The 27,704-nt window shown below is 46.3% G+C and overlaps 1 protein-coding gene across 1 annotated transcript; it reads right to left on the minus strand.

The window, feature by feature from the left end:
• Positions 1-26,894, minus strand: KCNK5 (potassium two pore domain channel subfamily K member 5). Its single transcript, XM_073671714.1, has 5 exons — positions 26,362-26,894; positions 8,174-8,285; positions 7,795-7,961; positions 6,063-6,231; positions 1-5,377 (listed from the first exon to the last, which is right to left on the minus strand). The coding sequence occupies exons 1-5, from the start codon at positions 26,545-26,547 to the stop codon at positions 4,581-4,583; spliced, it is 1,431 nt and encodes a 476-aa protein (XP_073527815.1). The 5' UTR covers positions 26,548-26,894; the 3' UTR covers positions 1-4,580.
• Between the last annotated feature and the right edge of the window lie 810 nt (positions 26,895-27,704).

The following is a 27,704-nucleotide window of genomic DNA, read 5'->3' on the forward strand; positions in this document are numbered from 1 at the left end:
AATTTTTTATTTTTTTTTATTGAAAAATATTAAAATAAATTACATTATTTACATAAAAGTAGCGAGATATTTACATACAGTGAGTCCAGGACACAAAGGACACAAGACGTTCAAGGACTACGACGCGGAAGACTAAGACTGGAAGACATTGTACTCGGGAGCACAGAAATTGGGGGAATCTGGATTTGGGAGGAGCAAAAAATGTGTCATCAGAAAATGACCAATTGTTACATTTTTTTTTTTAAACAAAGGAGCAAGAAATGTTGCAATTTTCACACTGGGGCGTTGTCTGAAGTCATTGCTGCTTGTTTCAGGAAACACTTGTACATTAGCTGCAATGAACAGACCTTAATGTATTGAAGCATCTAATCAGCGTGTGCAAATGCCATTGTGAATAGAGGAGGAGGAGGTGAGCTGTGACATCTCCAATTGTGAATGGTGGCTCCTGTCTTATCTACTGTATTATAGAGGAGTTATCAGTCATTATACAGGAGGAGAAGGTGAGCTGTGACATCACCTGTTGCGAATGGTGGATACGGTGTTACCAGTCATGTATAAAAAAAAAGGTACAAGGGGAGGAGGTGAGCTGTGACATCTTGTGAGTGGTGGATTCTTTGTCAGTTCTTGAAATCTTATCACTGCCAATAAGGAAACAGCTATAAACTCTTCTTGAAAAGACAAAAAGTATGAATCCAAAAAAAGCCCAAATAGCAAGTGTAAAAATTGCAAGATTTTAAAAAGGAATTTTTTTTTTTTTTTTAATCCATGTAACATGACAACCTAAATTTAAAACAAAAGCTGGTTTGGGGAGCACACAGTGTAATTACAGATGGAGACTGGGTCACCATCAGCAGATGCAGGGGTCCCTCATAGTCACTTATATGGACTCGCATGGTATAATAGGAGGAGGAGGCCGTCCCCGGATCTGCTCCCAGGATCCACCGGCCATGGCTTATAATGGACTAAGTGCTTATTTAGCCGACTATTACATTTTTTTTTTAGAAGTGGCTGGATCAGATCCCAATATGGCAAATCAACAGTTTAGATGAACAAAAAAAGAAACTTTTACAGTTTGCAAAAAGTTTGTGATTGTCGATCAATTATGTCCAACACCGAAAGAAGGAGGCAACAAGCAGCGGCCCCTCAGGAGGCTTCGGCAGACCCCCCCCCGGGTTATACAGACCCCGCACAGCGATATATAATACACTACACAAATGGGATATAGACCAAGGTCCTTGTTCATTAGTGTCAGCTCATACAAGGTGGGAACCTTGGTCAGAATTGGGAGAGTACGTAAAAAAAAAAAAAAAAAAAAAAAGCGTAGAACAATAATTAGCTGATCAGTGCTGATCGCTTCCTGAAAAATAAGATCAATTTCAATATCTAGGGACCTTATTATCGGCCATTTATGACCCACAATGAAGAGCCTCCATAGTAATGATAAAACCAGCGCTTCCCCGTTCCATTCAATGTGCCCCCATATAACAGCTGAGGAGCGGTGACAATGTGCAACATCCAACCGGGGAGTGTTTGTGATCAGGACGGATCGTCCGTCATATAAAACCTACAGTACAACAACATTCCCAAAAAAAAAAGAATGGTCACATTGCAAGATGGAGGAGTGTATCCCCAAACGAAGGAGATCGAGACATCAAAAGGAGCCAAAGTGAGGAGCGACGCTCCCGCCCGCGTACCTCTAATATGGACGTCGTAGACCCCAATGACGCGACGCTTCACATTTACCCAATCTCGTCACACATCGATTAGGTCCAAATACAATAAATACACAAAAAGAAGGGAAAGATGGAAGTTGGGGAGGAGGGTGAAGAAAAGCCACTAGCAGCAGGTTGTTCATGAATTAAAAGGGGATGTATCTACAGAATCGTACAGGACAGGGACCTACAGACAAGAAGGGGTGCAAAACACTCAGAGGCCGTCAATGGCCCTTTGACATCAATCTATACACATGAAGAAAATTGCCATTAAAAATAAAATTGTGACCGTCCTATGTAACATGTAGACTAACGGCAGCCAAAGGCCAAGCACAAAGCTGCTACAAATGTGGAAAGTGTGCTGCAACAGCGACTCGAGTGTGAACAGAGGATAGACCGGTGTCCAGGCTCGCAATGTAACCTTATATCTGAAGACCCCAAGGCAGATTAGGAATAATAAAAAAAAACAAGAATATTTAGGACCCGCATGAAGCCAGCTGTACTAATCAACTCGTTGCCACAATTAAAAGTGATTGCAATTTTACCCATTTAAGAAGATGAAACAAAGTACTTGTACTTGTTAAAAATCCTCTCGGTTCTCAAAACTTAGAATCCAGAGGTGGCCGGGAACCTATCAGCAGTGAACGGTTTCCTAGGAAAGGTGCACAGCTCTGCTCCGAAGCAGTCAGGATCACTGGTGCAGAGGTAACGTCTCTGTCGACAAAATCAGGATGCACGTTTCTAAATAACAGCACAAACAATTCACTGATCCTGTCAATCAGGAAAGCAACAAGCCGCGGACAAGCAATCAGCAGCGCAACAAGCAATCAGGAGCGCAACAAGCCGCGGACATGCAATCAGGAGCGCAACAAGCCGCGGACATGCAATCAGGAGCGCAACAAGCCGCGGACATGCAATCAGGAGCGCAACAAGCCGCGGACATGCAATCAGGAGCGCAACAAGCCGCGGACAAGCAATCAGGAGCGCAACAAGCCGCGGACATGCAATCAGGAGCGCAACAAGCCGCGGACATGCAATCAGGAGCGCAACAAGCAACCAGGAGCGCAACAAGCCGCGGACATGCAATCAGGAGCACAACAAGCCGCGGACAAACAATCAGGAGCGCAACAAGCCGCGGACAAACAATCAGGAGCGCAACAAGCAATCAGGAGCGAAACAAGCCGCGGACAAACAATCAGGAGCGCAACAAGCAATCAGGAGCGAAACAAGCCGCGGACATGCAATCAGGAGCGCAACAAGCCCACGGACAAGCAATCAGGAGCGCAACAACCCTACGGACAAGCTGGCAGCTGGGAGCTTCCTGAAGGCAGCAGATGATAAAACGTCTTGAAGACAGTTGGATCTGGGTATTTTAATAAACTTAAAAAAAAAAGGACATCCAATTTTTTTTTTTTTTTAAAACCATTCTAAGTTATGGTAAATTCCTGGTTTCTCCAGCGCCAGTTCTCCGGTGCTCCTTGCCTGCCGGTGATCACTTGCACTCCACTACTACAGCTAATGTCTGGCCTCAGCAGTGATGTTAGTGAGTACAGCAGAAGACATGATGCAAATGATCGGTCACAACAGTCTCGTGATGTAGGAGACGGTGACATGGAGCTAAACGAAGGCCGGCGGGGATCTCCGGTGTGCATCAGCGCTGGAGCAACAGGGGATTTTATTTTTATTGCAGTTACCCAAATTTTTCTAAAAACAATGGACACCCCCTTTAAATACTGTAGTGAAGTTGTGTACCTACATTCTCCCCTCCCCCCCCCAAAGATGTTCTGCTGTCACAGGACATTACATAGTTGTGTCTTTATGGGTTTCGCGCCATCACTATGGTTCTGCCATTAATTACCATCAGTCTTCTAAAGGAAGTTCTACTATTCCAAATGGAAGGTCAAATACTCAGAGGTCCCTCTCAAGTTATCAGCAACCTACGGGGGCGTAGATTACATCTGGAAAGATATTCACGGGTGTGGAAGCCTCAAGTTTACGATCCAGTACCGTATCAAAATAACAAATAATCGATTAACGAGACGTCGGCACATTCAGAAAACAGATTGAAGCTCCAGTGAAAGAGGAGCGGAAGCCCAAGACTCGAGAGCAATCGTTTTGGGTGGAGTGAAGGTGGAGGCATTTCTATTTGTATTGAAAGGTTCCTAATCCTACAAAATAAAAAAATTAAAAGTAAAAACTTCCACAATTTCACCAACCGACTGGCCTCAAAAAATCTAGTAGGAGAGCGCAAATGTCAACATTAGCTCAGGGGGGGGGGGGTCACATTATTATTTACAGGTATAAATCGTTTTAAGAACTTCCGATACTCTAAAAACTCTATGACCTTGTTTTATCATATAAATAAAGTGGTCCATCTCTTTTTTCACGCAGACATGTCAGTACATAAATATGGTATACGCCAGTATATTATCAGAAGACAGACTGAAAAAAATAAAAAAAAATGTACATATATACAAAAAGTCCAAAGACCTATTAAATTCAAGTATCTTCGTGGAGGAAATAAAATGGACACAGAAGGCAGGAGAAATTCAAAGTCGGAGGCGCGCCGATTCTGGCTGGATTTGACCAACCAAGATCTTCAAAGAAAACTCACCATTGTTGATTTTATTTTCCTACATTAATCTAAAAAAAAAAGTCCAGTGCAAGAATGAAGCAACACGCGATGCACCATCAGCTTCGGATGAGACTCCCCAGGGGACACTTCTACAGACTGTTGACCCAATCTGGAGAGCCTAGTCCTCAACCAGATCTGTCCAACTACTGGTCTCAAAAAAATAAAACATTCTTAAGATTATTTTGCCCAACGAGCACCAGTCCAAGAACCACCAGTCTTGGTCACGGGTCAGGTCACGTTTCTCCCTTATTATTAATTTTATTGTACTCGTTCAGAAGTTGTTCGTATGGAACAGAAACCTCATTGTCATTACTGGAAAACGAAGACTCGTCCAGACACGCAAATGTATCCAGCCCAGTAGGAGTCTCAGGGTCCTCAAAATTTTCCTCTATAGAAGATTTAGACTTTTCTTCATCTTCAGAGTTATCTCCGTCTTCTTCTTCCTCATTGACAAAAGTTATATTATTTTGAAAAATCAAGGGTTTATAATCCTTCGACTCCCAAGGTTCGCCTTCCTCTTCGCTGATCCGATCTAGCTGGTTAATGAAAATGGTGGTTTCTTTGTCCTGGAGGGGCTTTACTCCGTTCTCGTTTTGCAGACCGTTGGAGAAGGTTACAGCATCGTAGCCATATCCATTGCGTTTAGTGTAGACCACCATCATATCCTTGCCTTTATTCGGCACGTTACCGGGAAGATCCCCGTGTAGGATTCTGTCGCCACCAGTCTTTAAACCATTTTTGCCGATCTGTTTAATCAGATCGTTATAAGTTTCCTCCTTTTTACACAGGAAACTTAGGATGTTGGCGTCCTTCGAATTCGCCATTGGCATTTGCTTGTCCCTTTTCGCTCGCGGGTCAGTTTCAAAGGGGCCTTTTCTTTTTTTACGTCTCTTTTTAATAGCTTTGTGGACCTCCACAAACATGCTGACCTTCCAGTTCACAAACAAGGACAGCCAGGCCAAGCCGAGGTAAATCCAGATCTCCACAAAATATCTGTAGAGGGCACCGTACGTCACCTTTGGATTCACACCTGATTGGACAAAAATAAAAGTTTTAGATATAATATGTAGCATTATGTGATTTACATACTCTTCAAACTTCACCAGTCAACCTTGGCAGTAAAAAAGTTCCTGGCCCAGGCCGGTGCCACTGCCTCAAACTCCGCTCGGCCTATGATCCCCCATTATGTTGAAGCCTTCAGGAAGCCCATAGTGTGAACATCTCCTACATCAGTCCCTTCTCAGAAGGGCACAGTTACAAGATGATACATTGTGTCACCCTGTAAACTCTTACAGGTCAGTCAAGAGTGCAGAGCCAAAGTCTCCGCCCACGAGAATCTCTTAAGTTGGAGATCTGTGCAGGGAATGCTGGGAGGAAGATAAAAAGTATCAATCCTCATCAGATAGGGGGCACAGTAACATCAGAGATAGATATTTAAAGGTATGAGCCATACTGAGCGTGTTCCCCCCTGCAGACCTTTAAATCACTCTTCCCAAAGCAAAGGGTATAGGGAAAGAAATGCAAAGTTTCTTTAACTGAGGCCATTAAGGATAGTGGATATGTTAAATAGTATTTTGTATGGGGGTAAAGGGCGACCCAACTGGAAAGAGGGGCGGTCACCAATAGGTTATAATGGGTAAAAAGGAATGATGGGAGTTCGATGGTGGAGGATTGGAGACAATGTTTGGATGTCGTGGAATTCACTTAGAACAAACCTGCTACGTAGTCTCCAAAGCCAATGGTGGTGATGGTGATGAAAGAGAAGTAGAGACCCTCGATATAGTCCCACCCTTCCGTCCTCATGAAGATTAATGGAGGTATGACGAGGTGGACCACGACGCCCCATAAAATGAAGATGGCCGTGCAGGTGATCTGAGCTTTTCTCTGCAGGGAAATAAAGTGAGGAGGAAATTACAAAATTTACTCTTCATACTAGTAAAAAGTCAACCTTGTGGAAGAAGCCATGCGGAGGGTCAAAGGTAAAGCAGACGCCCGGGGTCCACCACCGACTACTGGAAGGGGTCAAGTCAGTTTACCGCCCCTTATGTGTCAGCAATGACCCCGTTAAATGACCTGACAACGCCTTTATATACATTTTCTTCAGGATCAGCAGCTTTTAAAAAGTTCCTGCACAGACTGCAAACTAAATGCTACGATCAGCAAGTTTAAGATAAAAACATATATTCACCCTAAACCGCTGCCGAGACGAGAACAGAAAGTCACGAGATCCATAAACTGCAAGAATCAGACACCGAACCCGCAACAGACCTTACTCTTCATATAAAATTACATTTAACAGCCCGAGTTTATTAAATTCTACCATTATCCTCCAGAGCTGCATTCACTATTCCGTATGCTTCAGAGCCAAAATCCCCCACTATTACCTGCTTGTTTAGCGTCTTTCCACAGTCATCTGAATTAAGAAAAACTAAGTGCCCCCTTCCATTATATTATGAGGACAGAATACAATTTTAGGGTTGTTTTTCCACCAGCTTGCTGACTGTTTCAAATATTAAGCAGCAGAATAGTGAGTGCAGCTCTGGAGTATAATACAGGAGGTAACTCAGGATCAGTAATGTAATGTATGTACACAGTGACTGCACCAGCAGAATAGTGAGTGCAGCTCTGGAGTATAATACAGGATGTAACTCAGGATCAGTAATGTAATATATGTACACAGTGACTGCACCAGCAGAATAGTGAGTGCAGCTCTGGGGTATAATACAGGATGTAACTCAGGATCAGTAATGTAATGTATGTACACAGTGACTGCACCAGCAGAATAGTGAGTGCAGCTCTGGAGTATAATACAGGATGTAACTCAGGATCAGTAATGTAATATATGTACACAGTGACTGCACCAGCAGAATAGTTAGTGCAGCTCTGGAGTATAATACAGGATGTAACTCAGGATCAGTAATGTAATGTATGTACACAGTGACTGCACCAGCAGAATAGTGAGAGCAGCTCTGGAGTATAATACAGGAGGTAACTCAGGATCAGTAATGTAATGTATGTACACAGTGACTGCACCAGCAGAATAGTGAGTGCAGCTCTGGAGTATAATACAGGATGTAACTCAGGATCAGTAATGTAATGTATGTACACAGTGACTGCACCAGCAGAATAGTGAGTGCAGCTCTGGAGTATAATACAGGATGTAACTCAGGATCAGTAATGTAATGTATGTACACAGTGACTGCACCAGCAGAATAGTGAGTGCAGCTCTGGAGTATAATACAGGATGTAACACAGGATCAGTAATGTATGTACACAGTGACTGCACCAGCAGAATAGTGAGTGCAGCTCTGGAGTATAATACAGGACTAGTTACCACTTTACCCGCTGTAGAGCATGTGTCGCCGCCTCACTGTTGTACACATTTGACCTATTGATTATTCAGTTATTAAAACAGCGCCTCTAGTGGCCAGACACGGGATTTCTTACCAGAGTGACTCCTCTTCTGGTGAGAAACTGGCCCAGTCTTTTTGCTCGTCCAGCAAAGAACTTCCCTAAGGCGCTGATCCAGGTCAGGCACAGCGGCACGCCAAATAATCCATAGAATATACAGAAGAGCCGCCCGGCTGACGTCTTTGGAGCAATATTACCGTAACCTGGAGGAGACAATGGTAAAACCCAATGAATACATGGCTCACCAGCGACTGTTACACGCTCTCCTGAACCTCCTCTGTAAACATCAGGGGCCATTGTCCATCATGGAAGAGGAACCCTGGCGGCTCCACCGGACCTTCTTGTCCCAGAACGACGGGGCACATCAACCAGCCGCATGCGAGGTGTCCCCCCATATCTGTATCCCCCCACTCACCGATTGTAGTGATGACTGTGGCTGCAAAAATAACGGCGTTCGCCCAGTTCCAGTTGTTGAAGGTCGTGTTCCCGGTGATCGTCACACCCTGACCAGCAGAATTGGAAACCGTCTGTGGACAGAAACATAGGAACATTCTAGTGCAAGCTGTTATTCTCCTTTATCTGCCACTTAGGTCCGAGGGATCCTCAGACAAGAAGGTTCTGTCCAGACTGGAATGGTGTTTTGTGCCAATGGCCAGACATTCTTTACTGCCATGGGGGGGGGGACGACGACCATAGTCACTGCTGAAAAACTACAACTCCCAGCATGCACTGCAGCATCTATGAAGGAATGGAGCAGTCGGCATTTACCAAATGGAAAAGTTTTGCAGATAAGAAAGGAAAAAGAAAGTTACAGGAAGATGCTCTGGGGGAAAGAAAAGTTCTTATCGTTTAGGAGTTAATGTGAGTCCTGCCAAGTAAACTCACAATTGCCTTAAAAATAAGATTATATGGAGAGAAAATAAAAGAATGGACTTTGTGCCACTTTGTGTCTGGCTCCTTTTTGTGCCACTTATCTCTAAAATGAAGGCAGAATAAAGTGGTTATTTAGCGGCTAATGATCCCAGCGCTGGATCTCAACTCCCTGCCAAGAGATCCCACGAATCCATCATCTCCGCACTTGATAATGGGGCGGATCACCCACAAGTGGTGGGGGCCGCACCAACACAAGGAGCCAAAAGTTATGGCTTTAAACACTTCCACTTAAAAGGGCGAGAATAGAGAAAACAACCCCATCGTGACACTTTCTACTGGATTTTCCCCATATATATTGGAGGATCGACACCAGATCCGGCCGGTGATCCCTGGGTCCATGTGTGAGACTTGTAGTGAGCAGAGATCTTCCACATTATGGAAACTCCTTTCAATTTGATTTCTTTTTTTCCAAAATCTTAAAGTTTTGACCGATTCACAAATGGTCATTCAGATTACAAGAAATGCAAGATATAAAAAAGGGGGTTAATGTGATAAAGAAGGGTTATAAGACAAGATACGGAGACCAAGCGCTCAGACACCTGCCCTTGACCTCGTGGCACATGTGCGGTCAAACAAGATGACCTCCAGGCTCCTCCAAGCACTTGACCCACAGTTTCTAAGGGCCGGTGGATGGGGTGGGGTGAGGCTTTTCATTTCTTCCTCATCCTAATTCAGAGACTGGAAAACAAACATGAGTCCAGATGTGGAAGGAAAAGTCTCTTGGGTTTTAGAGTAGCAAAGACAAAAAAAAGTAGAAATATTCTGGCCATCGCCCCTCTATAATGGTAAATACTGGTCTCTCCCACGTCAGGGGTCTAGGGGACCACAGGACAGAAGAGACCCCAGAAGGAGGACGTGTATTCTCCACCATGGAGCTTAACATAGATTAGATTACATTGACGCAATGTGATCATATTTAGAAACTATTTTGAGGTTTACGATTATCCGGATGTTTCTGAATAAAGTTATGTAAACAGACAAATAATGGGCTCATGGGAAGGAAAAAAAAAACCCACAAGCAAGTTAGCCGTCCAGGCTCAATTACAGAAAAGAAGAAGATTCAGAGCAGTAAAGGGAAAGTATATAAAAATGAGAAGTCCTCAATAGACAGGACACACCCACTGATGACATCACAGCCATGTCCAATGACATCACAGCCATGTCCAATGACATCAGCAATCAAATTCCTGCCATAGAGAGAGACACCAACGTTACTGTAAGATTCAATGGCCACAAAATCTGAATGCCACTACCTTGATGAGGTCATTCTGCCTCGATCAGATACAGTATCTAAAAGAATATTTTGGTGCTTCTCTTACCAAGAGAATTAAAAATTTTCCTGGTCAGTTGCCTCACTTCTGCAGTCTTCAGAAGACTCACAAGGCTTATAATAAGCAGCTCGTTTGATCTGAATTTTGGCTTATCTCATGTCTCCGTTCTTGGTGTTGCAGCAGACCCCATTACGGTTCCACATATTTGGTTACTATGTATCCTTGACCTTGTCCCAACTCTACTTAGGGGCCAAAAAGGGATAAAATAAGACTTTATTGGGAGGGGGTATTTTCTGTGATTTCTATGCATGCTTAGGCCTTCATTATGACATATGCACTGCAGGCGGAGGTCTGCACAGCGGCTGTTCTCTTAAAATTTATGGGTAAGTAGCTGTAGTCTGTTAACCTCATTTTATAGGGAGCTGACAGCTCATCTTCATGTGGATTCTGTAAAACAAGGGAGAGGCATGGGAATCTAAGGAGAGAAGAGGTGTACAGGTGACGCAGCGAACATCGCCCGTGGATAGACGTGCACAGGATCTTCTGCAAGTACAATGCATTGAAAAAAAAAAATCAAGTTTTCATACAAGGTAAAAGTCCAGCCATCACATTACCAGATTAACACATTATCAAAGTCCATAGTGTGAAACCTGACGCCCAAGAGATTAGAAAGTTTCTTCATTTATATTAGAGATTATAAAATCACCAATATCCCACAACAGGACTGACAAGAGTCCATCCCAAATGGCAGCAGCATCCTCAGACCTTCTTTACTGATCACCAGGACCTGCAGATTCCCCACCTAATATCATGAAGACCCACAGGCTCCTCCTCAACATCAAGACCCTTTCCCCCGAAGGCTTTCAGAACCTGCTGAGTCTTCCCTTAAGAGCACCATAAGTCAAAAAAGCCCCCTAATAGCATTGAGACATATAGACCACTCCCTTATTACGATCAGAACCCCCCCCCCCCCCTCAATAGCGGCAGGACAGACAGAGCTCTTCATTCAACAGACATCAGATCAGGTCCCTCAAAGCATCAGAACCAAAAGAGTCCCATTAATACCATCAGGATTCCAGGAGATCCCTCTCAACAGTACCAGAACCTGCAGAGTCCTCTTTAATAGAATTGGGCCCCACAGAAGCCCCCACAGCGGGACCACGAATGTACATTTTTCCCCTCTAGTTTAGAGTATGCTGCCAAAGGCAAGAAGCTAGCCTTGCCCTGCAGATGCCATAACAAACTGCTGGGTGAGGCTGCAGACTACACGATGCCCTCTGTGCCAGGGAACACCGTAACATTCCTTATCACCCGGTCACGTGGTTACAGTCATTCTTCCATCATGATGTTCATTACAAGGAATGAATCAAACAGCCCTATAGAACCCCCCCCCCCCCTTCATTATGGGTAATGCAACCCCCCCATAAGTCATCTGATAAGAGATGAAATAATGGCAATTTAACATCTCCCACACGGACACCGTCAAGGCGACCGCAGACAACGCAAGCTTCTACATACAGGAGCCTATAGCCCGCAGCTCCACCGACAGCTCATCGCAGGCCACGTCTGACATCTCAGGCACGCAAACAGCTGGCTGCCGGTCTGAGGCTTCTCGTTATGTAATAGAGCAAATTCCTGTTGTAAAAAAGCCCCTCTGGGGCCAGAAATGAAGTAGTGATCAAAAAACATGGAGGAAGCAGCCTTATTATCCCCAGCTGCGAGGAGACGGCTCCACAAGATGGACGATTAATAGAGTGTTAATGGGGCGCTAATAAATCAACTGAGCGAGCGAAAGACTGGATAAAAGGTCGTACATCACAGCCAAAATGTCACTGCGAGGAAACTTACGTTTAGAGTTTTACACAAAAGAAAAACCCCAGAAATGTTCATGAGTAAAACTGGTAAAAAAAAAATAAATGTCTCTACGAACATTTATGAGGGGGCGACTCCATTTAGATCAGAGCACCGCAAATGGCTTATCTGACCTCTGCTTGACGTCACAGCACAAAATGAGGCACATGATGTAGAAATTACGTCAGAGCTACTGACCCCAGTGTCAGGACCCCAGGGCATAAAAATGGCGGTCGGAGGGTATATACTCATGTATGCACCACTGCCCCGTCCCATCTGACGGTGGAGCAACCACAAGACACAGAATAAACCTCCATTGTGATCATTGATCCAACGCGTTTCATGCCAGGTCTGACAGTCATCCAGGAGAAGGTGATTAATAAAAGGTGCCATGTCCTGGTCGTGGTTAATGAATGACCCATCAGCCTTGAATGTCATCACCGGGCTGATAAATAAAAGGGGCGAGCAAATATTTTTACATAAGAAAAAAAAAATAAATAAATAAAAAAAGTATAAAAACAAACGATGAAGAAAAATACCAAAAATAGCAGGTATCCAAGCAAGAACACGAATGATGGAAAATACATCACAGGTCTCCACGTGGCTGATAACAGGGAGCAAAATACTGTATACACCTGTCCTATAGTCAGCCTCTCCCCTGCTTATAGTGGCTGATAACAGAGAGAAGTAGCTTGTTGGGCAGGTGGATACATTTGGCTTTGTCCCCAGATTGTTACCCACAAATCCAGATGTCCTACAGTCAGCCTTCCCCATCAGCTTGTAAGGGCTGATAACAGGGAGCAAAAGATTGCCCTAGTGGCACCGGATGGAAAAAGAGCAAGAACCTTGGAGGGATTCAGATTTGTGTGAGCAGGAGCGAGTTACATGGTCAATCTCTGAAACAAACATTTCATGTACAGAAGTGTCGGCGCCAGGTCTGGAGCTGCAGAGAGGAGGTCCGCTCCGCCATCGTCCACTTCACTCCCTGGATTCAAGAGGGTTGGACCTGGCGATCCACGTGTCCTTCCCAGAAGTGCAGAATAAACAGGAAAGTGAATAGGAATGAAAGCAAGAATGGATGGATGATAAATTATTATAGGTGGAGCATTATAATATGTGGGAAAATAATAATAAATAATAGTCGTTACAGAAGATTATCCGACCCCCAGAGATAGAGCTCTGTTGCCCCTCCCGTCTGACGCGACTTCGTGTCCACCTCTTATGAAGAGCTGACATGAATCCACCCCAGAAGCTGCAGCGGATACAATGTGTCGGAGCGGCCGCTCAGCCTGATCCGCAGATGTCGTGGCAATGACCCAGCGATCTGTCCCGGCTGATAAGCGTTTTGGCCGAGGAAACTGGAAAAGGATTAAGCAGCTTCTGCAGTAACCGGAGGAGGTGACGGCGCGGGGGGTCTCCACCTGCTCCTGGTGACAACCTCATTCATGGAAAGAGCAGGTTGTCAGAACCGCTCTCCCTCAAGATCCGACCCAAAACCATCTAGAGGAAAAAAAGCTGCAACATTATGATGAACGATACTGTGGGGGGGCCATGGGGACCCCAACCTGATCTAAAAAAGGAGAACACGGAGGACCTGAAGAGCGGCCACTTTAGGTTGGAGAGATGGGTGTGCTGCCGGAATAGAGAGTCCCATTGTGCGATATATACAGATTCGTGAACTGGTGTAAAAAGGCCCAAGAACGATCCACAGGGATGGAAAGTGCAGCTCCGGGCAGAGGTCAGAGAAGATCCTGAGCCGACAGAAGACCGGTGACTCGGGGCTGGAGCGTGCGTATACATGGGGGATTCAGGAGAGATAGGTGATGGTCGTACAGGCTCCAGGAGGATGGAGTGGTCCTCCTGTCACAACATAAGCCAAAAGAAAGGGCTCAACCATGTACATCATGCTCAGACTCTACAATAAAATATGCCTACATTAGAAATAGATCGTAGACCTGATAAGGCTGGTGTACTTACTGTGAATGTACATTTGAAAACAAAAGTCAGCTCACCTACATTTCCCCGGTCAGGCATGTCCTGTACACGGAGCACAGTAACATCAGATCCAGCAATGACGGAGCACCGAGCTCTGAAACGTGTTTGCCACTTTAAACTCTTATGATTTAATGGAGTTGTTTTACGGATCAACAATAAAGAGGATTTCATTTATTTTAACTTCCTTACATGGCCCCATTAATTCCACAACGCTTTCAGATGAATTCTTATCAAGGCCTGAATCCCACTGCTGGATCTCATCTGGTCTCCTCTTACTGTGTCAATCCAGCCGGACCGACAGCGGAGCAGCAGGGAGGAGGGACCCTGAGGAGCTGTCAATCAGGCTGGGTGGCGGAAGGAAATCTTACACCTGATGAGTGTGTAATAACGCATGCAGACTGCATGGTGAAATCTGGTGACATCATCTATGGGGGAAATGACTTCTAGACCTGGAATGATGCGCCGTGCGTCACAGGGATTAGACACCCCGACACTTGAAGACACAGGACAAGACCGGCCGGGGGCAGAAGTCATAGGGAGCATCTTAGACTTTCTTTTGGGCGACATTAAGATTGTAGAAGTTGCGAAAAAAACAAATTGTTTATAAAGTCTGAGGCTTCTTCTCTTCTCTCTGCGTCAGCTCCTGAATCAGGAGGCTCAGGATGATCGAAGCTAAAAAGGTCCCCGTCAGTGCAGAAGCTGCACATGGCGAGATTATATTGGCTCTATGGGGACATCACATGGCAGGAAGGTCTGCGTGCCGCCTCGCTAATTGTCCAAATCTGTATATAATTACCAACCACCACAGAAGACGAGCAGATGGAGGACGGCGTGGATCGGGGGGGGGTGTGAAAAATAAAGACGTAAAATATTGGCCAAATACTGAGCGTGTGAACGTGGCCCTGTACGCAGCGTTAATTCAGGAAGACTCCATCTCACGGCCATATTCTGGATCACAAGGTGACGGATTGTCCGGCAGCCGGACGCCAGATTAGTGGATTGTGACATTTCTTTACTGAGGTGCAGCTGATCTGTGAACACTTGCAGTTGCATCATCCGAGCACGGAGGAAGGGGGGGGGGGCCGCGGAGGTCTCACCAGATGTTACTGTAGATCACATGAGGCAAACACCACGCGGATACACGCGGCCCCCATGACACCTGCACGCACTCCTAGGGTCCATTAATGCAAAACCGAAGCCCTGAGATCTCAAACTTTTGCAGAAAGTTACTTTTACATTTAGGGAGGTTTCAGTCCCAGCGCTCCCCGTCACTTCTATTATTTACAGACATTTTGCTAAAGTGACAGAGTGCAAATACACCAGGGTTAGGGAGGAAGGGGGGGACGGTAAAAATGAAAGTCTTGAGTACATGACACAAGATCCATTATTTCCCGGGAATGTCGTGTGAGCAAACACTGCGGCTGGAGGAAATGATCCAGATTCCATTGACACTTTCACAAAGTCAATACACTGCTTTAAAAAAAAAAAAAAAAAGAAAAAAGAAAAGAAAAAAAAAAGTCAAGGCTGGAATCACCTGGAGGAGGAGGACAGGGACCAGGTGAAGACATGGACAGGGACCAGGTGAAGACATGGACAGGGACCAGGTGAAGACATGGACAGGGACCAGGTGAGGACATGGACAGGGACCAGGTGAGGACATGGAGATGAGCAGGTCCTACAATGGTGGGGTCAGTAGTGCATTCACCAATCTTCATGATTGCGAGGCCCCTGGACCAGAACTTGTTGCCTGCCTAGTAAATTTGTCAAAAACGCAATAAACCAGTCTGTGGGGGTCTGAGCATGCTCATTTAAGGGGGTCTCCTCAGGAACATGTTGTTATCAGTTATGATGGATTTAGCGCTTGCTATTTATTTAATGGCCTTCGGCTCGATCTCGGGGCATGGCGACTTTATGGATGAAAGATCTGATCGGTCACCAGGGTCTTCACCGTTATCTTGATGGTATCAAGCCATCGGGTTGCTGATCTCCTCATTCCTTTCATTCTTCTGACCATGATGTCCTTCTCCAGTGATTGCTCTCTTTGTATGAAGTTTCTACAGTAGCTCAGTGATCCTTGCTTCTAGTGACATGTCAGACTTGATTTGTTCTCCTTGCCATCCATGGCATTGATAATCTCCTTCTCCAGAACCACATTTTGAAGATGTTGATTAGTCTGCTGTCTTGTTTCTTTATTGTCCAGGCTAATACTTGATGATAACAATTTTCTCACATTTTTTTTTTTTTTTTTTTTAAATCATTTTTATTGAAAAACTCCAAATGCAAAATTTTCCATCTTTCAAATAACATAAATGACACAGTAATTCCATAGTATCAAACAAGAACAAAGTATTTCAACTTCAATTCCCTAAACCCAAATCCCAACATTCCAGAGAACTCTTTTCAGAGCAGTTCTAGAATATCGGAGTAGAACATTCATAGAAGGGGGAAGATAAGAAAAGTGACTAACGAATGGTTACCATCGCTAATGTTCTCTCTCTCTAAATTAGAAGATTTGTGGGCGACCCTGGAGGATCCAACCAAAGATTCCAGATCTTTCAGAATCTGCGAATAGAGATACGTTTCTGATAGACTCCTCTTTCCAACCGGATTATATTTATCTTTCGTTGTAGTTCTCCCATAGATGGAGGCTGTGCGTCTAACCAGGGAAATGCAAGAAGCTTGAAATAAGATACGAGAGAATAGGAGAAAGTCGGGATCCACTCCATCCTCAAATATTCCCAATATACGGGGATCTGTTAACAATTTCACTCCATACGCCCTTCTATCAAGGAGAGGACTTTCTCACATTTTCTAGACAAGAAGATACATTTTATTTGGCTACAATGTTTTCAAAAGGTTTCACCTGTCTTCACCCTGTGGGGGGGGGGGTCATTACTTTTTCTACAAGGGTCTGTATGGAGGGGGTGTGGGGCTGATCAGATCTTATACCAAAACTATTACACATGGAAACTTCACAAGCCGATTTTTTTCTATGAACCCCACAACGTATCCGGCCCCTTAGAAACTAAAACATTGACACAAAGCCTACAGACATTAGTGCCCACGTCAAACCCTTACAATGCATTTCTCAAAACATCCCATGTCCGACGTCACCAAGAAGATCCCATACAGGAGACACAATGGAAGCGCTTCACATTAGGAGACAATGCAGACCACAAAAGGAGCTCTGAAGCCCCCCCCCCCCCCCCCCCGACACTTTCCATCAACACCCAAAGCGGGGCTGAAGGAATGGAAACTCCTCACAAAGAAAGCTTTTCTGTCAGACCTCCCGACACGTCACCGGCCCTGGGAACAGGTCAACCCCAACAAACTGCACAGACCTTCCCCCAGTGTAGACCCCTGCACCAAATAATTATCCTGCCACCACGTGGAATGAACTGAGGAGGCTCCACATCCCACATGTAACATGACTGAGCCAGAGAAAAGGAACCGAGCAAGAAACAGGAAGAAAATATGAAAAAAATCAAAGATGATGAGGAATCATGTGATACATATATAATGTAACTGGAGGGAGAAAAACTACAATACTACTAACAAAGGTCAAAGAATGTCATAAAGGTCTCCTTACTCATCAGATTCATAGGAGCAGTATTATAGTAGTTATATTCTTGTACATAGGAGCAGTATTATAGTAGTTATATTCTTGTACATAGGGGGCAGTATTATAGTAGTTATATTCTTGTACATAGGGAGTAGTATTATAGTAGTTATATTCTTGTACATAGGAGCAGTATTATATTAGTTATATTCTTGTACATAGGAGCAGTATTATAGTAGTTATATTCTTGTACATAGGGAGTAGTATTATAGTAGTTATATTCTTGCACATAGGAGCAGTATTATAGTAGTTATATTCTTGTACATAGGGGGCAGTATTATAGTAGTTATATTCTTGTATATAGGAGCAGTATTATAGTAGTTATATTCTTGTACATAGGAGCAGTATTATAGTAGTTATATTCTTGTACATAGGAGCAGTATTATAGTAGTTATATTCTTGTACATAGGAGCAGTATTATAGTAGTTATATTCTTGTACATAGGAGCAGTATTAGTTATATTCTTGTACATAGTAGCAGTATTATAGTAGTTATATTCTTGTACATAGAGGGCAGTATTATAGTAGTTATATTCTTGTACAAAGGGGAAATCCTATGCTATTTACGTTGTTTTCGGTCTGGCTCGGTCTGTGTAGACACCTGTTAGGAGTTAAGATCAGGGAGGTTGGAAATCCAGGATCAGACATATATGTTACACAAGATAAGAGGTAGAGAAAACACATTGTCAGGCAGCTGAGCCACATGTTGAGCAGTGAAGGTTACAGACATCGAGCCGGAAGCTGAACTCAGTTTTTCCATTCCAGAGGAGACTCGAGAGCTGCCCCTATAGTCAGATGGGCTTTGTATGGCGACTCCAGAAGACAGATGGGCTCCTGGAATTCAGCATCAAGGATGCAGGTCATGAATGAAGGAGGCAGCTGGGAATACAAGTCTTTGTGCTTGTCCCCCGTAGATGTAGAACCAGTTACATCGGGGATATCGGAAAGCTGGAGCAGAACCACTTTGAGAGTCATGACCATCATAGTTGCAGCCTTTCAGGCACCTACATGAAATATAATCACCCGACCAGTTACTGAACCGCCGCAGGATTCCTTCACACTTGTCTGACCGGATAAACCCAAGAATTTACCCAACTGAAACCTTCAGAATCTTCTGTCCAATGCTCCACAGACTCATCCTGCAGAAGGAGCGTCGGGTCACAGCCAACAGAATAGACGTATACTACCATCATGAAAGGACTATGTTCCCTAAACTTGGAAAATTCTTCAGGGCAGGTCCTCAGAATATCTCAGATCTTCACTCCTAGGACAAAAAAAAGGGAAGGAACCGCCATATTGGACAAAGCTGGATGACACTTGTCTTCCTGGATGAGAATTGCACCTTTACCTTCCAACCAGCATCAAAAGTGATCAGTCCAAGAACGATGTTGGCATCACGGATGCAGTCACTTGACCACGCCAACCCACCAGCCATTAAACCCTGAGAAAGGAGCATAAACACAACCTGCGGAGCATTCACAGCATGGGAATAGGATGTGGATGTGTAAGTCAGGAAATCCTGGACTCGTGCACGAGAGCCCTACAAAATAGACACCCATCTCCGCGCCGTGAACTCCCCCGGTTACCTAACGTGCAAGGAATGTGCCTCCCAGAGACGGCCATCAGCCGGCAAAGCAAAGGGTGAAGCCACAAAGTGGTCCAGAGGAAAACCGAGGAGACTCCGAGGATGGGAACAGTCTGAGGAAAGGACAACTACACCCAGAGAAGACAAGGGGCCCATGACGTAGTGTGACAACTGAGATTATTCACTCCTGGAACTGCCGGCACCGAGGGATCCCGGAGAAAAGGTGGAAAAGAAAGAAAGGTTTTGGATGACGTTCTCCATAAAAGGTGTACAAGTAACGTCACATCACTACACAGGACGGCCGCTGCCATCACCGTCCGTGGGGCCATCACAAGTTCCAGATGTGAGGGCTCCTGGACCGTCACACGGGCAAAGCTAAACAGCCATAATGGTCATCAGGAGACATCGCCCTGCTTGGTGACAGTTTCCAAATAATAGAGGTAATAAAGATATTGGAGATGAGTTGGAGCGTCACATCCTGTAAGAGGATTCTACAAGGAGGAACATGACACTTGGTGTCACAAAAGATCTTCGCCCTCCATGGAAGAGATGCCCATCACCTCCTCAATAGCGTCTGCCCTCTTCTGACCTCCTTGACGGCATCACCTCTGGTCTCCCCCCTTCTCAATCCACGGCAGTCATTCATGTATCGATCCATTCAGTTTCTCTCTCACTGGGGATAACGTTTTGATACACGATTGAGAAAAAGGAAACAATGTAACACTGCAACAAATCCCGCACATCTCTTAAAAAGGCAAAAAAGTGTCACAATTACGGACATGTCGTTTTGAAAGCAGAAAGGAATAATTAATTTTCTTCTTTCTTAGAATTCCGCCTGTACAAGTCTCAGTGTTGATGAACCAGGGGGCTCAGGATGAAGCGAGCTCTTATAGGATTGCTGCCAATAGGATACGATTTCCTAATGTTTGCATTTAAACACAATCAGAACTAATTACTGCATGTAATAGCGTAAAGGATCCTGCGAGGACTGGCTGGGTGTTGTGGTGCTGGTGGGAAGATTAGGTCTGCGACATGCTGAAGGAGACGTTTCTTGCTTTCTCAGCAGATCAGAGGCCTCCAGGAAGCCCTGCGCCGAGGTCAGCAGAATCCACTTCCCCCTTCATCGCCGCAGGTGCAGAGGGACTGCGCAGAAGAAGCGGGCGGCCGAGGCTGCGGCAAAACATCTGCCCAATAAACAGGAGGCCCGTACCTCTGCAAACCTGGCATTCTGCTCATCCTGAGCCTCCTGGTGGATGAACTGAATTCCTAAACTGCAGTATAGACTGACACGTGCAGGAGAGAAGCTTTAACCTGCAGAATAATCCCTAGACAGAGTAGGACCACCGTCATGTGGCAGATCTATGGCCGACATTAATAGAAATATCTAAAAATTAGAAGACAAGGAAATTCTTATCTCGGTATTGATGAGGAGGTGGATAAAACCCGAAGACACAACTATTATATATGGAGATATTGCGACACTGTATACCGCCATTATACGGCACAGGAGACCCCCACATCACCAGGCAGGACCCCGCAGAGAGGTGGCCTTGCAAGGTGTATGCGGACGCTCGTAGTGTAATCTGAATGAGCACAAGAACCTGACCGCAGAGCAATGGCAGACTGTGTGCATACGTATTAGGGCCCATACAATGCCATTACATCACTACGTTCCGGTTTTTCCCAGGATTCCATCTTCACGTTCCGGTGCCCGAGACATTAGATATTCACTCTTGGAAAGAGCACAGGAGTAGAAGTAGGTCACACACGGCCGCCGCTCCCCATAGTGCGCGGACCTCGCTCCCTGGCAGCTCCGCAAAGCAAGACGAGCCGTGAAGGCTCAAGACCAAAGCCAAGAAAAACAAATCTAAGGAACAAATGGCTGCACGTTATTAGCCGCGCAGGGACCGCCATGTTCTGTTCAGGCAACAATGGGTTAACTCCCATCATTTTTTTTTTATTCTTTATTTCTATAGCGCCAACATAATCCGCGGGAACATGTTCAGACAATGAAGACATTACAGAGTAACACACAGGTCGTCAGATACAGGAGGAGCGAGGGTCCGGCTGCAATCTATGAGGAAATAGGGGGGGGGGGCACAATAAGTTAATGGTAAGAAGAGCTTGTCCAGTCATCAATGTAATGAATAGGGGGGGGATTCACACAGCGCTGCTTGAACCGGTCACCAGCCAGTGTGTACAGTACAGATACAGAAGGTGCATGGGGGGGGTGTGACCAGATCATATGGGGGGGGGGGGTCCTGGTTTGTAAGAAAATTTTGGAAGGGCAAAACGGGGATAATTAGATAGGAGGGGTGAGAGGATAGGCCAGTCTAAAGACGTGCGTGTTTAGGCCACGCTCAAAACTGTGGGTATTGGGGGTTAATCGAATTGTCCTGGGTAGCGCATTCCAAAGAATTGATGCAGCAGGTGAGAAATCTTGGAGGTGAGAGTGGAAGGTTTGGATTATTGAGGATGTTACGTCTTAGGTTATTAGCAAAACGGAGGGCACGAGTAGGGTGGTAGACTGAGAAGATGTAGGGCGGTGCAGAACTGTAGAGCACTTTGTGGGTGAGAGTGAGGAGTTTATATTGAACTCTGTAGCGGATGGGTAACCAGTGTAATGACTGGCACAAGGTGGAGGCGTCGGTGTAGCAGCTGGAGAGGAATATGATCCTGGCTGCTGCATTCAGGACGGATTGGAGAGGGGAGAGTTTAGTAAGAGGGAGACCGATTAGTAGAGAGTTGCAGTAGTCCAGACGAGAATGAATAAGAGCAACAGTAAGAGGTTCTGCAGAGTCAAATGTAAGAAAAAGGTCGGATTCTAGAGAGGTTTGAGGTGTAGATGACATGAATGAGCGAGAGATCGGATGTGAGGGGTGAAGGAAAGATCTGAATCAAGTATGACCCCAAGACAGCGAGCGTGCTGCAGGGGAGTAATGGTGGAGCCACACATGGAGATGGCAATATCGGGCACAGGTAGGTTAGTGGAGGGAGAAAACACAAGGAGGTCCGGTTTTGACAGATTCAGTTTTAGACAGAGGGAGGGCACAGTGGAAAGACAATTACTGGCATCTGTAGTAATGGGGGGGGGGGGGGTGACGATCCATCACCTGCGATGAAATGTTGGATATGTAGACACGTTCTTGCACGTATTCCCAGCAGCATTTAAAAAGCTTGACCTGCGGAGCTTGAACCTCAAAAACACAAGACGTCGCCTTTCTTTGGTCTCTACAGAGGGTGAATATTGAAAGTCCGCCAATAATAAATTGCAATCTCTTGAAAAAAAAAAAAAAAATGTCAACTGAGAACAGTCATTTATTTGGGGGCAAAACCTACAAAATTTGTGTTAAAAAAATAAATAAATTTAAAAAAATAAAGCAGAGGAAACCTGCTAAGGCCTTGTTCAGACGGCCATAATGTGGGCGACTTTGAGCATCTTCTATGGCGGAGTCCAGCGCCCCAAATAGCGGCAGCGGAGATCCCGAAAACGCTATTAGTTCAGGTCATGAAGCCACGGTCCGGCCAGGACTTGCGGCCGTACTACGCTGGTGTGGGACGGGTCCGGCACTTCTGTTATTCTCTAATTTAAAGTTCTTATTAAAGAAACAGAAATGATGCGAATGTGACCAGAGCCGAACTGCACAACCCCAGGAGCGGGCCATAGTTTTTCTTCTGGCTTTTTGGAATCCTGAAGCTTTCTTTCTGGGCCAATACAGTATGTTCCCCTGGTTCCTGGTGGGAGGGACGTGGGGGGTCTTCAGTCCGTCCCCATTTCACATCCATGGACGGTGGCAGTGTATTCGTTGCTGTCACGATAACACAAGCTACATTGTTGCCCAATGTTTCTTCTAGACAACTAGTAACAAATGTTTACAGGTGGAGGCAGCAGCACCACAAGTCCCAGCCCTCCCCACACACCGCCAGGCAATGAACGCGCGAGGAGTTGGGGAACCTGTTTTTCTCGTTCAGTCCTCGGATCCCCGGCGGCGGATTACAGCGCAGACTCCAGCAATGTACACAGAAACCACAACCATTTATTAAAAGGGGAAGTCCAAGTCATCCTAAACTTTCACCCAACTGTTCGCTCGTCCCCAGGTACCACCACAACCAGGCGGGGGTCCCGCACTGCCCCCCCTGAGCCACTCCACTCCTCTGGTAATGCCAAGTCTGATCAATTATTATGTAACCAGACTCATTGGCAACTGGGGGAAGCCGGGACAGCCAAAAAACAGGCCCAAAGATGGAAACTTACTAGAATTGTATCACCAATATAATGTCTATGTAGGTTGGAAAGAGGAGAGAAGAGGCTGTCAGACATCTTTCGGTGCCGCTTCCAACAGGTGGCGCTATAGAGTTCACGTCCTCTTCCTCTCTGAAGAGGAAATTTGCAGCTTAGGAATCGGGTACCTATTTGGTTGACCATTGGGTACAGGAAAATGACCGCACACGACGCCAGCGAGCGCCACCCAACAACCTCAGCCAAAAATTGTAATGACAGGATAATCCGAGGAGCAGGTGACCGGCCAGCGAGGAGCACAAAGGAGCCTAAGAGAAAGCAACAGAGAAAAGGCCGATTGTATTGTCACTTCCTAACAACAACCGCCGACGTCACTTCCACAAACTGCGTCCTCTCCCAAAATAGCTTCAGTTACCGCAGGTAGAGAAGACCTTAGTGCCAGCACACCCTGCAGTCACAATGGAGCAGGAGGGGGGGGGTTACAGGTTTTTGAAACTTGGTAACTTTGGTATTTACTTTTAATAAAGTTTTTTTTTTTATTATTATTCTTTTGCAGGTGACTGATCCCAGAGCCCCCTGTAATTTCACCAGGTTATCCGCACTTTATCATCGGCTCGGACACGGACAGCAGGAAAAACTGACAAATTGGCAGAAGGAACCTCAGCGCCTAGGAAGAAGTTATCTCACTGACCGCACCTTCACAGCGAGCCAGGAGGGAAGCGGTTAAAGACAAGGAGGAAGAGGGGCGATCGCCCTAACCCCCATTCCCGCGCACATAGAGATCTGGAGACTAATGATTATTCCACATCGCTCTGCTCTATCAGATTATACAATGTAGCCCCCCCCCCCCCCCACATCCGTAAATTAAAATGGGTAGAGCGCAATGCCTTACATTTAACCCCTTCACTACCAAGAAGCACAGAATTTCTGTAAAAAAAGAAATATGGAAAATTTATATATTTGTAAAAAGTGCATTTATAAATCAGCCAAAAATATCCACAGACAAACCCCCCTGTCAGAGGTCTCAAACTAGTGTGAAAGCTCAACTATTAGCATCATGCTGGGAGTAGTAGTTACACAATAGCTGCTGGACAGTCTCAGCTTAGAGACAAAGTGACAACAATGGGGATGGATGCGAGGATGTCGGGGGGGCAGCGGCACCCACCCTACTGATAGGTGGTGGGCACCCAGTTTTGTTTCTGACAACTCATCCTATGATCACAGACATTACGCTGCGCACGATTAAACGTTTAACCCTTCATATAAAATGTTCGAGTATTTTTGCCATCAGAACGCTCACTGGGAAAGATTCACACAAGAGACGTTTTCTGCTGAAGATACCGGGGGCCAGGGGCGGACATATCACTGGTGCAACCGCACAGGGGCCCTGGAGGTCAGGGGGCCACTAGCACCTTCAAAGCAGGTGGAACTGCGCATTATGGGGAACTATTGGACTGCACCGGACCTATATAATGTTCTTGCCTGGAGCATTAATGATTTTGGCACTTTCTGGGGCAAAGAGACCCCCGATACACGCTCCTGGCACCAGGGACCCCCTAGTTTCCTCTCCATAAACTTTACTTGGACAATAAATTACGGTATACGATATTTCCTTTAATGACTTAGACACAATAAGAACATGGTCACGTCTATGGGCGGCAGACAGGACAGGGTGAGGGATGACATTGGGAAGCGCAGGACAGAACAATGTGAGAAACTCTAGAATTTAAGAGCATTTCTCAGATATTGCATGGGGTGGCGTCGTGGGTGTCTTTTCTACTTCCATTAATTCACTAGTCAAAGTCCCCCCCCCCCCCCAGCAGAAAAGTCTTAAGATCTGAAATGTTAATTTGTTTCTACCTTAAAAAAAACAAAAAGAATACACACCATCAGGAGAACATTGATTTCAATAGAAAACAAGTATTTGAAGCAGATTTTGACACGACTTTTGTAGAATTTGCTTCAAAATATAAATTACAAAAAAAAAAACTCTATAAATGTATCCCAAAGAGAAAGTTCCATTCTGTCCCTGATGTCAGCGGATACAAAGTAACAATCTCTCCAGCCATAAAACACCACAGTCCTGGACCTGTAATAAGGAGACGGCGGTGACTTTGGACTTCAGCGCTTTCTACTGGATGACAGTTGAGTCTCATTATCAGTCTGTCCCTATGATTATGGCGCCTCGTTACTGGCAATGGGGTGCGGCCATCACAACACCTCAACTTTGTATCATCTGATCACACAAAGTAAATACACAAAGCACCAGACAACTTCAGAAAACACTTCACACCCCACCTTCAATATCTCTATAACCAGTCAGGACCCCGGAGTTTAGCAGAAGACCCCCAGAAGAGCCCGCCCATTACAGACAGCGGCCACAGTAGACCCCCAGGAGAGCCCCCTCATTACAGACAGCAGCCACAGTAGACCCCCAGAAGAGCTCCCCCATTACAGACAGCAGCCACAGTAGACCCCCCATTACAAACAGCAGCCACGGTAGACCCCCAGGAGAGCCCCCCCCTTTACAGACAGCAGCCACAGTAGACCCCCAGAAGAGCCCCCCCATTACAAACAGCAGCCACAGTAGACCCTCAGAAGAGCCCCCCCCATTACAAACAGCGGTTACAGTAGGCCCCCACAAGAGCCCCCCATTACAAAACAGCAGCCACAATAGACTTATTACAGACAGCAGCCACAGTGGACCCCCAGAAGAGCCCCCCCATTACAAACAGCAGCCACAGTAGACCCCCAGAAGAGTCCCCCCATTACAAACAGCAGCCACAGTAGTCCCCCCATTACAGACAGCAGCCACAGTGGACCCCCAGAAGAGCCCTCCCAATACAGACAGCAGCCACAGTGGACCCCCAGAAGAGCCCCCCCAATACAGACAGCAGCCACAGTCCAGACCACACAAGTCGTTTATAATGATATCTGAAGTCGCAAACAGACTGTACCCAAAGTAGCACAGAGTATTTCAGGAGCAGGTCCCTGTGATGTGATTGCATCAGACAGTGAAGTTGGGTGGGGGCAGAGCTGGGTGGGGGCAGAGCTGCTGATGAGTTGTACATGATGGCCCCCATACTTTCCTGACCCCCGGGGTCTCTTACCTCCAGGATCTCCTCCAGGTCTTGCAGGGTCAGGCAGGTGTACTTGTCTAATATCTTCGTCTTGCTCACATCAAACTCCTTGGTCGCCTGCTTCCAGTTGGGCTCCTCCAAGACTTGGAAGATCGCTGCCCCTATGGACAGGTAGAAGATGATGGCAGAGGTGAGGAGGGGCCCCCTATCCACCATGATGGCTGCTGCACTCACTCAGGACCTGTGCCCCTGCTGGAGCCTGGCATGGGGTGTGTGGTGGTGCCAGCTGGACCCCTCCTGCTCCTGCCGTCTTGTATGGGAGCCCCTTGCACCAGCTGTTTGAATTTGGTGCACCCTCCGCGCATGCGCGCTGTCGCTGAACAACTTTTCTGTGATACAATGTAACAAGTTTGTTTTACAAGTTTCCGGCTGCGCAGAGAAATTGCGGGACAGAAGCCGCGGAGAGTGTCAGCATGGAGGGCGCCGGGAGGAGCAGCATTTGGTGCAGCACTGCGGACAGACACGTGTCTTATGCTGCACTGACTCACTGGGGTTCATATTTGTAGACAGTGAAGCAGGGAGGAGATAGGGACTGACACCGCCCCGGGACACCACCGACACCGAGGACTCGTCCAGGACTTCTCCTCCTCCTGCTGCAACTTCTCCAACTCTGCGGAAAGTTTACAAACATTGTCCTGCGCCCAGCTATGAGCAGAGACCCCACTACTGGGAGACCTGGGGGGGCTACACATTGTACTGCACCCACCTGTGAGCAGAGACCCCACTACTGGGAGAACTGGGGGGCTACACACATTGTCCTGCATCCACCTGTGAGCAGAGACCCCACTACTGGGAGACCTGGGGGGGGGGGGGGGCTACACATTGTACTGCACCCACCTGTGAGCAGAGACCCCACTACTGGGAGAACTGGGGGGGCTGCACACATTGTCCTGTACCCACCTGTAAGGAGAGACCCCACTACTGTGAGACTTGGGGGGGCTACACACATTGCCCTGCACCCACCTGTGAGCAGAGACCCCACTACTGGTAGACCTGGGGGGCTACACACATTGTCCTGTACCCACCTGTGAGCAGAAACCCCACTACGGGTAGACCTTGGGGGCTACAAGCATTGTCCTGTACCCACCTGTGAGCAGAGACCCCACTACTGGGGGGCTACAAGCATTGACCTGCACCCACCTGTGAGCAGAGACCCCACTACTGGGAGACCTGGGGGAGCTACACACATTGTCCTGCACCGACCTGTGAGCAGAGACCCCACTACTGGGGGGCTACAATTATTGTCCGCCACCCACCTGTGAACAGAGGGGACCCCACTACTGGGGGGGCTACAATTAGTCCCCTGCACCCCA

The sequence above is a fragment of the Phyllobates terribilis genome, unplaced genomic scaffold (genome assembly GCF_046119375.1).
Source record: "Phyllobates terribilis strain yellow unplaced genomic scaffold, ASM4611937v1 Scaffold_3__8_contigs__length_932513732, whole genome shotgun sequence".
In the NCBI taxonomy this organism is placed as follows: domain Eukaryota; kingdom Metazoa; phylum Chordata; class Amphibia; order Anura; family Dendrobatidae; genus Phyllobates; species Phyllobates terribilis.

What these genes read in the sequence shown, in the direction of transcription:
- KCNK5 (XM_073671714.1), bottom strand. Translation starts at nt 26,547, where the DNA reads ATGGTGGATAGGGGGCCCCTCCTCACCTCTGCCATCATCTTCTACCTG. An exon ending in ACCTGGAGGAGATCCTGGAG is followed by an intron (nt 8,286 to 26,361) that starts GTAAGAGACCCC and finishes TTCTGTCCACAG; the next exon opens with ACGGTTTCCAATTCTGCTGG. An exon ending in CACAGTCATCACTACAATCG is followed by an intron (nt 7,962 to 8,173) that starts GTGAGTGGGGGG and finishes TGTCTCCTCCAG; the next exon opens with GTTACGGTAATATTGCTCCA.